At 38.9% G+C, this 12,843-nt stretch overlaps 1 protein-coding gene across 1 annotated transcript in view; it reads left to right on the forward strand.

The window, feature by feature from the left end:
- The window catches only part of FANCL (FA complementation group L), a 77,461-nt gene that overhangs the window by 40,885 nt on the left and 23,733 nt on the right, over positions 1–12,843 (forward strand). Inside the window, exon 6 of the mRNA XM_049870150.1 lies at positions 8,755–8,851. Coding sequence (XP_049726107.1) covers positions 8,755–8,851 — 97 coding nt within the window. The remainder of the gene's footprint in view (positions 1–8,754; positions 8,852–12,843) is intronic.

A 12,843-nucleotide genomic window follows, 5' to 3' on the forward strand; every position in this document is an offset into this window, starting at 1 on the left:
TCCTTGAGAGCCATTAGCAACAAAGTTATAGTAGAAATAATGCATGTATATATAATATTTAATGGAATAAGTGTTTTAACAGGTAAATAGATGGTATTGATGTGGCTTTGCTTTATACTCATTGCTCTGATGTGAGAGAAAAAGGAATACATTTTTAACTTTGATAGTAGATAAAATTCAAAAGTAAAGCTACAAATACGTCTCCCATATCACTTCCAAAACCCAAACCCACTACCTTTGAGTCTGTTCCGATTCATAGTGACCCTACAGGACAGAGCAGAACTGCCCCATAAAGTTTCCAAGGCTATAAATCTTTATGGAAGCAGACTGCGATATCTTTCTCCCATGGAGCAGGTGGTGGGTTTGAACCACTGACCTTTTGGTGAGCAGCTGAGTGCTTAACCACTGTACCACCAGTGCTCCTTCCAAATCACTCATGACGTTATAATTGTCTGTCTCCACCTTAGACTAAGATCTTTACACACAGTGACTGCCACTTATGAAGTGTGTCACGTGCCATATGTGACTCTGCTAGTCACTTTCACATGATTCTTACTTAATCTTGGTAATAAATTTCAAGATATATATTTTTATCCTCAACTTTAGATATAAAACCAATATATAGACAAGGTTGGCTACATAGCACTATTCAGCATTCTACGTGAGGTACAAAAAACCAAAACCCGTTGCTGTCGAGTCAATTCCAACTGATAGTGACCCTACAGTACAGAGTAGAACTGCCCCATAGGGTTCCTAAGGAGCGCCTGGTGCATTCTAACTGTCGACCTCTTGGTTAACAGCCTGAGCTCTTACCCACTATGCTACCAGAGTTCCATGTGAGTGATGCTCCCTGGCATTCTGTTAGGGGACAGCTCTGATGTGCAGCCTTCAGTAAAGTTCCCCTAAGATCTGGGAGCTAGTCACACATTGAGGATGAGACTAATAAAAAAAAAAAAAAACTGACCATGGGTTAAGGTGGCCATTTGCAGAATTAACCCACCCTTAAAAAAAAAAGAAAAATTTTTTTTTTTTTTTTTAGAGATGGTTTTGGAATCTGTTGTTTAAATCTGTGAGAGATCGCGATTTAATAGCAGCGACTAGGATGGATGCTTGACTGAGACTCTAACTGCTGATACCTGGTCCTTTGTTTTGTAGTCTTTACAAATAAAGGGTGTAGTAGCAGAAGACACGTTGTCTGCATGGATTGTGTTAAAGGAGGAACCAAAGAGTAAGATTTTGTCAGTATTTACTCAACACTGCGGGAGTAAGGCCGTCCTTCTCAATTTCATTCTTGTGAATCAGTTCTTAAATCAGAGCTAAAGCCGAGACCTGAACTGTGCTGTTCTCATACTGGAATTGCTACCTTTTGAGACCCTGCCTGAGCAGCTGACTGGCTTCTGAATTTAAAATACCTTCTAAAAGGATACACACAATGATTTGCATAACAAATTGATTTAAATGGATTTTCAGAATCTTAATGAATCTCGATACCATGTCAGTATGTTTATATTTTCCTTCTGCTCTAAATAATAATCTTACAGATTTATCAATGCAATAGTGAAGTCCGATGATAATATTTAAGGTAATGCAGACCTTGCTGTGTTTTTAATTACATGCTTGACATTTCTAGTCAACTCCAAGATCAGGCATTACATAAAAAATTCGGTTAGAAAGAAGAAGAAATATTTAAAATATGATTGAAATCTTTTTTTTTCCCCTTGATCTGCATACCTTTTTTTCTAGAAGTAACAATGAGAGTTAGTAGCCGACCTTAAGCTTGATCGCTTTTGTAGTAGTTTCTGTACTTGTTTTAGCTCCTTGAAAACGGAAGGTTCTCCAAAAGGTAAGGTGAGGGTGGTGTGAGAGTCCTGGGCTATTTTGTAGGTCATACTGGCTCATCAAAGTGAATGAAGCCAAAAGGTGTCTCGATAGGTTTCTGTTAGCTCCTACTTAACGTTGTTTTGCACAATGGCCCATTCCAGCAATGAGAATGAAGCAGAGCTGTTGGAGTTTAACAGGATTTTCTCTTCGGTTTTAAGAATGTCCTAGAGTCGAAAGCACGAAATACTCGTGCTTTATAGGTAGGCTAATCATACATCCCATTTTACCTACAGCAGTTCTCATTTATGCCTTTTATCCTGGCTCCTTTCAGTCTCAGAAGTGTCCCAGTTTGAATGAAATGCCGATGTTTATTTTAATCATCACAAGTCCCTAGATGACTCAGAGATCCAATGGTTTTGTCCTTTTGGACAGCATGTTATTTGTCATTCAGAGTGAGTACAGTTCAGCTGCTTGGCCTTGCAGGTTTGTCTTTGGAAAGGGCTGACTGACTTTTCCTAAACCTGATGTGCTGCGCAAAGATTGCCGACAGGAATGTGAAGTTAGGTTTTCAGTTAAGTCTGTTATCTTGGTAAAATGATAGATGATTAAATGGTGATTTTTTTTTTTTTAGAATTAATAATGCATTTCAAAGAAATATATCATGGGAAACAGAGGTTCTTGTTAATGCTAAATGAATTCCAATAACAAGACCAAAGATTTGATTCTGACTTAGCAGCCATGTGACCTTGGGCAAGTAACTTAACGTCTCTGAGCCACATTGTCTTCATTTTTCAGATGAAGGTAATAATGCCTGCCGTGGATTGAATTGTGTCCTCCAAAAATATGTGTCAATTTGGCTAGGCCATGATACCTAGTATTCTGTGGTTGTCCTCCATTTTGTGATTTGATGTAATTTTCCTGTTTTGTAAATCCTAATCCCTGCCTGTGGTTAATGAGGCAAAATTAGTTTATGTTAAAGACGGCTAGAGTGGGATGTAACACAACTTTACTCAGGTCACAGTGCTGATCTGGTGTAAAGGGAGTTTCCCTGAGGTGTGGCCCGTATCACCTTGTATCTTGCAAGACGTAAAAGGAGAGAAATAGCAGAGAGAGGGGGACCTCATACACCAAGAAAGAAGTGCCAGGAGCAGAGCGTGTCCTTTGGACCCAGGGTCCCTGTGCTGAGAAGCTCCTAGACCACGGGAAGATTTTATGACAAGGACCTTCCCCCAGAGCCGATAGAGAAAGGCTTTCCCTGAAGCTGGTGCCCTGAATTCGAATTTCTACCCTCCTAGACTGTGAGAGAATAAATTTTTGTTTGTTGAAGCCACCCAGTTGTGGTATTTCTCTTACAGCTGCACTGGATAACTAAGACAATACCAAAGAATAAGGATTAAAAAGAAACATGTGTTAAGTGACTGGCACAATTCCTTGCATAAAGTAGATGTGAAGTTGTTGAGCTACTAGTTCATCCAACAGTGTCAGACTATATCTGAGTTTTATAACGCTTAGTTAATTAGTGCTCTGATTTAATTATAACAAGTAGTTATAATTTTGGTTGTATTATATATGAGTGTAGTAATTAACAAGTATGATTTTTTATTCTGAGTACCTTTATAAACAGGGTGATTTTTCCTCATACATTAACCTAAATCACTGAGTTAGTACTCATCATCTGGTAATGAAAATGTTATTTTTTTCTAAATTGATAACGTCTCTATTATTGAATTTAAACAGAATTTGCATTCAGATGTTGTTTAAATTTTACAAGTGAATCGAAAAATATGAACCACCCTGATAATAGCTTCCCCGTGATCATATATACATAGCACGTTGACACATACGTGGACATGTAAAACATTCATGTCTCTTATATAAAAGCTCATTTGACCCGGAAGCTGACGTGAAAAGGAGTCATGTGGGAGTTTAGAGAAATGCAAAGTCTTTTTTGGCTACAAATTATTAAGCAAGTCTCTTAGAGGAGGTGGGCATTGTGATAAGCTTTGGAAGAATACAGAGCCTCAGAAAGGAGAGTATGGTGTAGGCAGGATTGTAGTGATGGAAATGTGAGTTCCTTTTGGATTTTGGAATAGATCAGTCGCTCATGTAAGGGGATTAGGCTATTAGAGCCAGACTGTGAAGAGTCTTCCCACACAGATGATGGTGACTCATTAAATATTTTTGAGCAAAAGAAAACACCCGAAACCAAACCTGTTGCCCTTGAGTCAATTCCAACTCATAGCAACCCTATAGGACAGAGAAGAACTGCCCCATAGGGTTTCTGAGCAGCGCCTGGTGGTTTAAACTGCTGACCTTTTGGTTAGCAGCTGTAGCTCTTACCCACCGCACCACCAGTTAAAAAGGTGTTTGGAAAGATTAATCTAGACACAGAGGACAGGGTAGATTGATGTACAGAAGAAACAGGAGGTAATTACCAATTAGGTAGGTAGTTTTTAGTAATCTAGGTATGAAATAGAAAATGGAGATTTTGATGCTTTATTAAAAAATGAAAGTCTTTAGTTTCCTACTGATGTCATTACAATGTAAGTTCATCTAGATAAGAGAAAAGAAAACCTAAATATCTGTTGGCCAGAATAATTGCAGCCTTCCAAGAGAAATAAAATACGTTCCTTTTGCTTCTCCATACTGATAATAGTCGGCTAGTGACAGCAGCTCAGCAACAGAAAGCCTAAGTCTGAACAGCCTTTTAAAATGTTTAAAAAACTTCATTGATTTTAGTGCCGATTTTGTTATCACAAGCTGACTCATGAACAAATGCGGCCAGTGATAAACACAGAACAAAACGGAGCGCCAAAAGCATGATATTTTATTGCTTTAGATTTTATATTTATGTTTTATATTTTCTTAGTCAAGATTTGAATATGCCTAGATAAGCAATAAATACCTAAACTCTTTCAAAATACCAATTTTAAATGTGACTTTTGTGGTACTTTGCTAGCACCTTAGCATAATAACGTTTCAGAAATTTGAGTTTTACAGTAACGGACACTTTCTAAATTTATGACTTAAATAGATTATTTATGTTTCATTTAAATGCATAAAAATTATTCATTCCATATTGTCTAGAATGAGACACCTGGCCTAACAATAGGGCAGGACATTTGAAACAGACTTTCTTAGAAAAACTGGTTTTTTCCCATTAATATCTCTTCCATAAGCCTAAACTCTAAAATATCCTTTTCTACCAAGAATAAATATAAATACGCTCTAATAGTTGGGATACAGGCTAAGCTGCTATAACAACAACAACAAAACCTGACCCCATTGCCGTTGAGTTGATTCCGACTCGTAGTGACTTTATAGGACAGAGCAGAACTGCCCCAGGTTTCCAGAGAGCGGCTGGCGGCTTCAAACTGCCAACCTTTTGATTAGGAGCCTGAGCTCAAACAAGGTAGAAATTTATTCATCTCTCGTTGAACAGTTGAGAGATAGGCAGGTAATCAACAGTGGGTTGGTGGCAGAGACAGAAAGGCCACATAAACCAGAGACTTCACCGGCCTGAGACCTGAAGAACTAGATGGCACCCGTCTACCACCGATGACTGCCCTGACAAGGGAACACAACAGAAAGTCCTGGACGGAGCGGGAGAAAACTGCGAAGCGAACTCAAGTGAAAAGACCAGACTTAATGGTCTGACGGAGACTGGAGGAACCCCCGGAACTAAGGCCCCCAAACGCTCCGTTAACCCAGAACTAAAACCATTCCTGAAGCCCACTCTCCAGACAAAGATTAGACTGGACTATATAACAAAAAATAATAACTTGTGAAGAGTGCTTCTTAGTTCAGTCAGATTCTTGAGACTAAATGGGTGGCTCCTGTCCAGAGGCAGGATGAGAAGGCAGGAAGGGACAGGAACTGGTTGAATGGACACAAGAAACCTGGGGTGGAGAAGGGGAGTGTGCTGTCATGTGGGGATTGCAACTAATGTCACATAACATATGTGTATAATTTTTTGTGTGAGAAATTAACTTGAGCTGTAAATTTTCATCTAAAATAAGCACAATTAAAAAAAAAAAAAAAGAGTGGATTGGTCGCTGTGTTCTTTGAGGTCATCCGAGAACCCAGGTTCTTTTTAACTTGTTACTCAGCCATCCCCTGCAACTTCGTTGTTCAGCACAGTAGCTGCTAGCCACATGAGGCTGTTTACATTTATATCTGACTCAAGTGAAATAAGACTTCATCATCCATACTAGCTACATTTAAAGGACGCAATAGCCACACGTGGTTAGTGGCTACTGTATCGGACAGTGTGATAGGGAACACCTGCATCGTCACAGAAAGGTCTGCTGGTCTGCACCACTCTGGAGTGGTGTCCTTGTCTGCAGGGTCTTTGCTGGCTCACACTGGCCTGTCCATGTTCTAGTCCACAAGAAGAGAGAAACCAAGAGAGTGGAAGGCAAATAGTTTTGTTACAAAGGATCCAAAAGGTGCACGTATCACTTCTGCTAACAACCCACTGACCAAAATTCAGTAATCTGAGGGCGCCTTGTGGTATGGGCAGACTGGAAGAATCACTGGCTGAATGGAGTTGTACTTTGCTACACCTTGGTTTCACGGGAGGTAGGGTAAAAAAAAAAAAAAACCCTTTGCTGTCGAAGTCGAGTCAATTCCGACTCAGAGCGACCTTATAGGTCAGAGTAGAGCTGCCCCATGAAGTTTCCAAGGAACGCCTGGTGGATTTGAACTGCCGACCTTTTGGTTAGCAGCCATAGCACTTAACCACTACACCATCAGAGTAGGGTGAGGGATTCTGTTAGTAAAAGAAAGAAGGTGAAAAAGGATTCTAGAGGACAGTTGGTAATCTAGGTCCCCTGTACTCAAGGTGTTAATAACATTAAAGTTTCTCTCCATTCCCCAAAGTAGCAAGAAATCAACATGGGTAAAATGTTCCTTAATATTAAAAGACCATGTCAAGATTAACATGAAAAGTATAAATATTTTTATGGTATTAATTCACAAAGTTTAACAAGATTTACAGTTGTTTTGACTGAGAGGCCCTATTTTGACATGTCACTGTTTTCCACTGATGTATTCTAGGTCCTAAACTTGGTGGAATGGTGAAAATCTTATATTTGTGTGTTTGCAAACAAAAGACTAGATTTACTGTTTATTTCTGTCTTATTTTATAGATGTTCAGTAATGGTTTTGAACATTTTGATAATGAGCAGCCACGTGATGTTGGTGATTTGGTTGTTCCTTCCTTCTCCCTCTTAAAGGGTATGAAAGCATGTGCTCCGTTCAGTGTCTTAATTCTGAAGTGTGGGTGTTCTCAGAGAGTCACATGTCCATATACCTGGGTCATATGGTTAATACGTGTGCTAAAGACTAATGTTCTAATTGTTTGGGATGAGATGTTTACAGGTGCACTTAAAACAGTATGAAGTATATGTGTGTGTGTATGTGTGTGTGTCTGTGTATATATATGTATATACACATACACACAACACTTATATACGTTAAAATGTATATACCAGTACCCAGTGCCCTCGAGTCGGTTCCGACTCATAGCGACTCTATAGGACAGAGTAGACCTGCCCCATAGAGTTTCCAAGGAGCGCCTGGCAGATTCGAACTATATAAGCGTTGATATTTTTATGTAAATAAACATTTACAATAAAGTTTTCGTCTATTAATGTACATTGTTACGTTTTACTTTTTATTTTGATATTGAAGATATGTATCCTCTTCATATTTAGGTCTGTTTTTTACTACAAACTGTTCCACAGCTTCGTTGCCCAGCATTTCTTGAGACTGACCCGTTTCACTGTCACACCTGGCCAGCGACCAAACTGGCTGGTAACCAAAGCCATTGCTTTACCGTCGATGTTGACTCATAGCGAACTGATAGGACAGAGTAGAACTTCCCCATAGGGTTTCCGAGGAGCGGCTGGTGGATTTGAACTGCCCACCTTTTGGTTAGCAGCTGAGCTCTTAACCACTGTGCCACCAGGGCTTGGTAGCGATGGTAACAAAATGTTTCCTAGGTAAGGAGGCTCATGTTCATTTCGAACGCTCATGGCCTCTCCCACCAGCCTGGGTGATGTGTTGTGAGTACCCTTAGACTACTTTTTATCTTTTTACAAGAGGACAGTATTGTAAAGATGTCAAAAAATATCCACATGCCCAGTTCACTGGTAAATATACTGCGGAATTTGAACCTTTTTGGCAGTAGCTCATGCTACTCAAGGGACCGTATTTTTACAGAATGGTGTACTTCAAAGGAGCTTGGTTCCCACTGTAGAAAATCCGTGCATTTAGAGCAATTTTAAGCCAGAGCAACTCTGCGTACGCTGTACGTTTAAAATATTAGTCATCTTGAGTACGTGCCCAGGTTAAGTGTCAGGGGCTATATATCGTGGAAAAAGAAAATTTATTGTTAGGAGACCAGGTCGTACCCGTGCTTATCCAGCATTTTCCTAAGGGGATCAATTTGAGCATATGAACTAATATCAGCCAGATTGTTGTACAGTAACGGTGCTGATAATAAAGGAGAAGGTCATTGAGCAGAAAAACAAAGGGAGCATAAAAGTCTCACACTGTATATGAAACTACAGACACGGAGCAAAGAGTGACAGGAAGTTTAATGTGTACGTAAGTACAGGCTGACGGGAGCACGTGGTGTGTGCCAAAGGTTCCAGTGATGGAAATCCGAAACAGAGAGCTCACTGACCACAGCATGAGCCTGACACACGTTGTAAATAACCCAGAAATCTGCGACTGCATCAAGCACCAGGCTGGTGTGTTAACGGCAGTAAATCCATAGCAGCAGAAATGGCCGGCGTGTGGAAACTCCTCAGAGTAATTCTTGTAATGGATTAATAGGGACGTAGCAAATATCTTCATTCCCAGTTCTACCATCCTCCAATTCTCCCCCACCCCAGTGATCATTTTTTATTCCCTTCTGCTCACCAGAGTCGTGTATGTGGACCCTTGCTTCAACACCTTCAAGTTAAAAGCCAAAGATGCCTCTGGGAGAGAGCACCTTATCGCTGTCAAGTTGAAGGCAAAGGTAGGTGCCTCCTTAAGCTGTTACTGTGGTCAGGAAATCCTTTATGAGTTAACACGCAAAAAGTACTGGTTTCTTTTGAAAATAACATGCCTGATGCTTTTAAAAGTTGATTTTGGGGAACCTCCAAGAATTCATTCACCAGGTTTTCAAAAGCCTAGGTAAACTTTCACGTCATTATTTTAGTCCAGGTTTGATTGAAATCTAGACTTCATAGTAAAGAAGTATGACACGTAAGATTTGGCAGGCTCAGAGTACCATAATATTATTTTTGTTACATCGCTGGTGGCGCAGTGGTTAAGAGCTCAGCAGCTAACCCAAAGGTCAGCAGTTCGAATCCACCAGCCGCTCCTTGGAAACCCTGTGGGGCAGTTCTTCTCTGTCATGTAGGGTAGCTATGAGTTGGAATCAACTCGATGGCAGTGGGTTTTTTTTTAATAGAGAAAAGTGTTGGAAGCTTCCTGTATGCCAAGTGAAGTCTGAAGAGGAAAAGTCTTGTGCCTTCAAGTCTTACTGTGGATTTCTTTTGTGGCTCTTACCTCCACCCCCGACCCTCTCTCTCCCCCAACATGCACTTTTTGTTGTCTGATTGTTTTGGCTGAAGTTTTTTGATTTGGGTATTTTATGTTAAGAATTTGGGAAGGTCTTGCCTCTTTTTATAGAACCCTTATAAACTAGTAATCTATAGCCACTCACTAGCTATATTGGCACAAAACATGGCTGTTTCATCTTTCCTTTTTAGCTCTACACTTTGGATTTTGAATAATAAGAAGAATAAGCAAGTTCAGCGTATTAATCATTTACTTAGCAATCACTAGGGAAACATTAGAATTTGAAGAAAATCAGGACATCCAACTTTTTTTTTTTGTTCCTAAGAGTCATCCATCAATTCCCTTTCAGAAGATTGTAGTGATGAAAAGATCAATTTTGTTTGTCCTTTTTAAAAATGTGTCTGGCATTTAAGCTTTCCGCAGGAGAAAATTAATATATAAAGCTGAACTGGGTGACACAGAAAAGTTGGTCCTGTATAGTGCCTCTGTGCCAGACAATTGAGAAATGACTCATTCTTTCTCACTCAGAGAATGTTTAGGTATAATTGGGAAAAAAGATTAGCGGGATAAAAATCTTATTTGTAAAATAAGTTACATGGCTAGATTTTTCATTAAAATGAAAATACTTTTTTGGTTTTTAAGCTGTGCTTTTTTTTTTTTTAAGATCTAGAAAAAATCTGCCTTTTTTCCCCCAAAAGGTCACATTCTGCCAGTGGCAAGGGTTCTGTCTTTTCCTTCAAAGCTCGATTTGTTTCCATTTTGTACACAGAGAAAAGTTGCTTTCCTGCTATGAAGACCAAAATGAAAGATGTAAAGATATCCCTATCCTGTTATTTATTTATTTTTTTAATAAACTTTTTTTTTTTTTTAGTTATTAAGGAGACAATGCTTTATGTCTACACTGCCTTAAATAGACTAGCCGGATTTTAGGGTGGATGCAAGTTCATGATGTTTATTTCCTTACCTGGCAGTATTCAGAGTAAGGGTGTAGCCACAGTATGGTCCATTCTGTCTGCTTTTTCTTTTACTTACTTCATATTTCCCTGGGGAATGTTTTCAGCTGTCAGGCTTCGCAGCATCTATTGCTGTGAAGCACGATTATGGAGGCCCTGGCAAGAGGGACGAGAAAGCTCTCTTTGAGTGGTGACGGAATTAGGGGGAAAAAAATGCTTTTTGAAAAAGAAATGAAAAAAGGTAGGATGGAACTGAGTGAATTTTATGTGGGTATGCTAGATGATTGGTTAGAATCCTTAATTCTCCATGTAGTTCAGCTTTTATAGAAGCCAAAGTTGTTTCTGAGATGTGGTCATTTCATTTTCAGGAACATGTAGGCCTGAGATTGTCACTTAAAAAGAGTGACTGCTGAAGAGTACTGTATGTTAAGATTTTGTGATACAAATTCTCATCCAAACTAAATTTTAAGGGGAAAGCTATATTTTTAGAACAAAACTTTAAAAAAGCTTACTTTTGTAAACACACAGACCTTCACTGATTTTATTTTTTGGCTGGCTAACTAAAGGAACATGTTTATTATTTTTCCGGAAAACACATACTCTCTGAATTCTGCCACTGCCCTTCACCTTTTCCAAAAACCCACAAAGAAAACAATACCAATTTTGACTAGACACCTTCTTTTAAATATTAAATATGTTAATCATAAAGAAATGTGAGAAACAGTTGGCTTTCTGACTTTTCATAGGTTTATTTTTACACAGTACTTTCTTGATTACAGAACATCCTGAACTGTGGGATGGAATTATTTTCTGTATAAAAGGAGAGTCTCAGAACTTCCTTAGGTTTGGCCACGATCACAGCTGCTTGGAAAACAGATCACAGATGTGTGTCAGGGCTTGGCCACTGTGTCTGCTGGCCATTTTTGTGACCTGTCCCAGTTTGCATGTATTCACGTTGGGGAGCAGCCTTACTGCTTAGATGGTGCAGTGACCCCGTAGGATACGCAGAAATTTCCTTTAGAATAATAGGCTGTACAGTGTAACAGGCATTGTGTGTGACAGAAATGTGTACTTAATAATACCTAATAATCAGTTGCATTAATTTATAGTTATTGATCTGCTTCAAGTAAGATTTGGAGAAAAATCCAACCAAACCAAACCCCTTACCATAGAGTTTTTTCCGACTCATAGTGTCCCTATAGGACAGAGTAGAACTGCCCCTAGGGTTTCCTAAGAGCGGCTGCTGGATTTGAACTGCTGACCTTTTGGTTAGCAGCTGTAGCTCTTAACCACTGCACCACCAGGGTGCTAAGATTTTGAATACCTTTTAAGACCCCAGATGCCACTCACCAAAGTAGAAGGTAGAACATTTTCTTTATAAACTATGTTGTGCTAATTGAGCCGGATGTCCCCCAAGACCATGGTCCCCAGCCCTCAGCCCAGTAGTTCTGTCCCTCAGGGTCATTTGATATTTTGAATTGTCTGAAATAGCTCTCCCTCCCTTAATCTCAATGTGGCCTTGCTTTCTTTCCCCAGAATTAAGCATTATAATATTTTTATATGGTTTCTTGTATATTTGCCTTTGGGTTACCAGTTCTACATGGCAAGCAATTATTAGTCAGGGAGTACTTTGATAATAAGTTTATTTTTAGCTAAGTGATCATTAATTCTTTTTAAAAGCATTGACTTCAGATGGGTTGATGATCCTTAAATTCTGTAAGGGTGGTTTTTTTTTTTTTTTTCTTTGGGTCCCTCTTTTGCTTACCCAGCGAAGTACTGAAAAATACAGGACTGAGAAAAGTGAAAGTCTAAAACTTATTTTGAGCATTTTGTCAAATGAGATAAAGACATTTTCCTAAAATTAATTTTCTTTCAGTAGATTTAACTTGGAAATGGGAGAAATGAGTATTTTTAAATTACATGTGACTCTGAAGAATCCTAGAATTGAATTTTAAAGAAATTAGCTAGTACCGTTCCTTAAGGAGAACGTCGGTTTTATGAAACACTGCCTTTCGTGTTTGTTAACTTGGAATCCTGATTTGTCCTCATGACTGTGTTATTAGAGATTTAACTTTTGAGACATCACTTTTTGTGTAACTCATTGAAAAATTAATTTTCTATTTACCAACTTTGAAAAGGTTTTTCTCCCTTAGAGGTATTTCTGTTGCTTTCGTTGTTCCTTAATCAGCCAGAAGACATTTCATTCCTTTCACTTATTTATCTTCTTGCTCAAAACAATTGCTTTAACGCGGAAAATCATTCTTTTTAATTTATAGTCAGTTGTATGTTGTTCGTTGTCGTGCATTCCTTGATTCTTTTAACAGATACTGCCTGTTTAAATGGTGACTGAGGCAATTTGAGATTAAATTTTAGAACTGGAGGGAACTTAAATATTCACTAGTTATACATCTCACTTGAAAGATAAAGAAAACTGAGATTCAGATTGGTTTACCCCTCGAACCACAGTCTCAGCAGTTGATGTGACACTGAC

This window comes from Elephas maximus, chromosome 26 (assembly GCF_024166365.1).
Source record: "Elephas maximus indicus isolate mEleMax1 chromosome 26, mEleMax1 primary haplotype, whole genome shotgun sequence".
NCBI lineage: Eukaryota > Metazoa > Chordata > Mammalia > Proboscidea > Elephantidae > Elephas > Elephas maximus.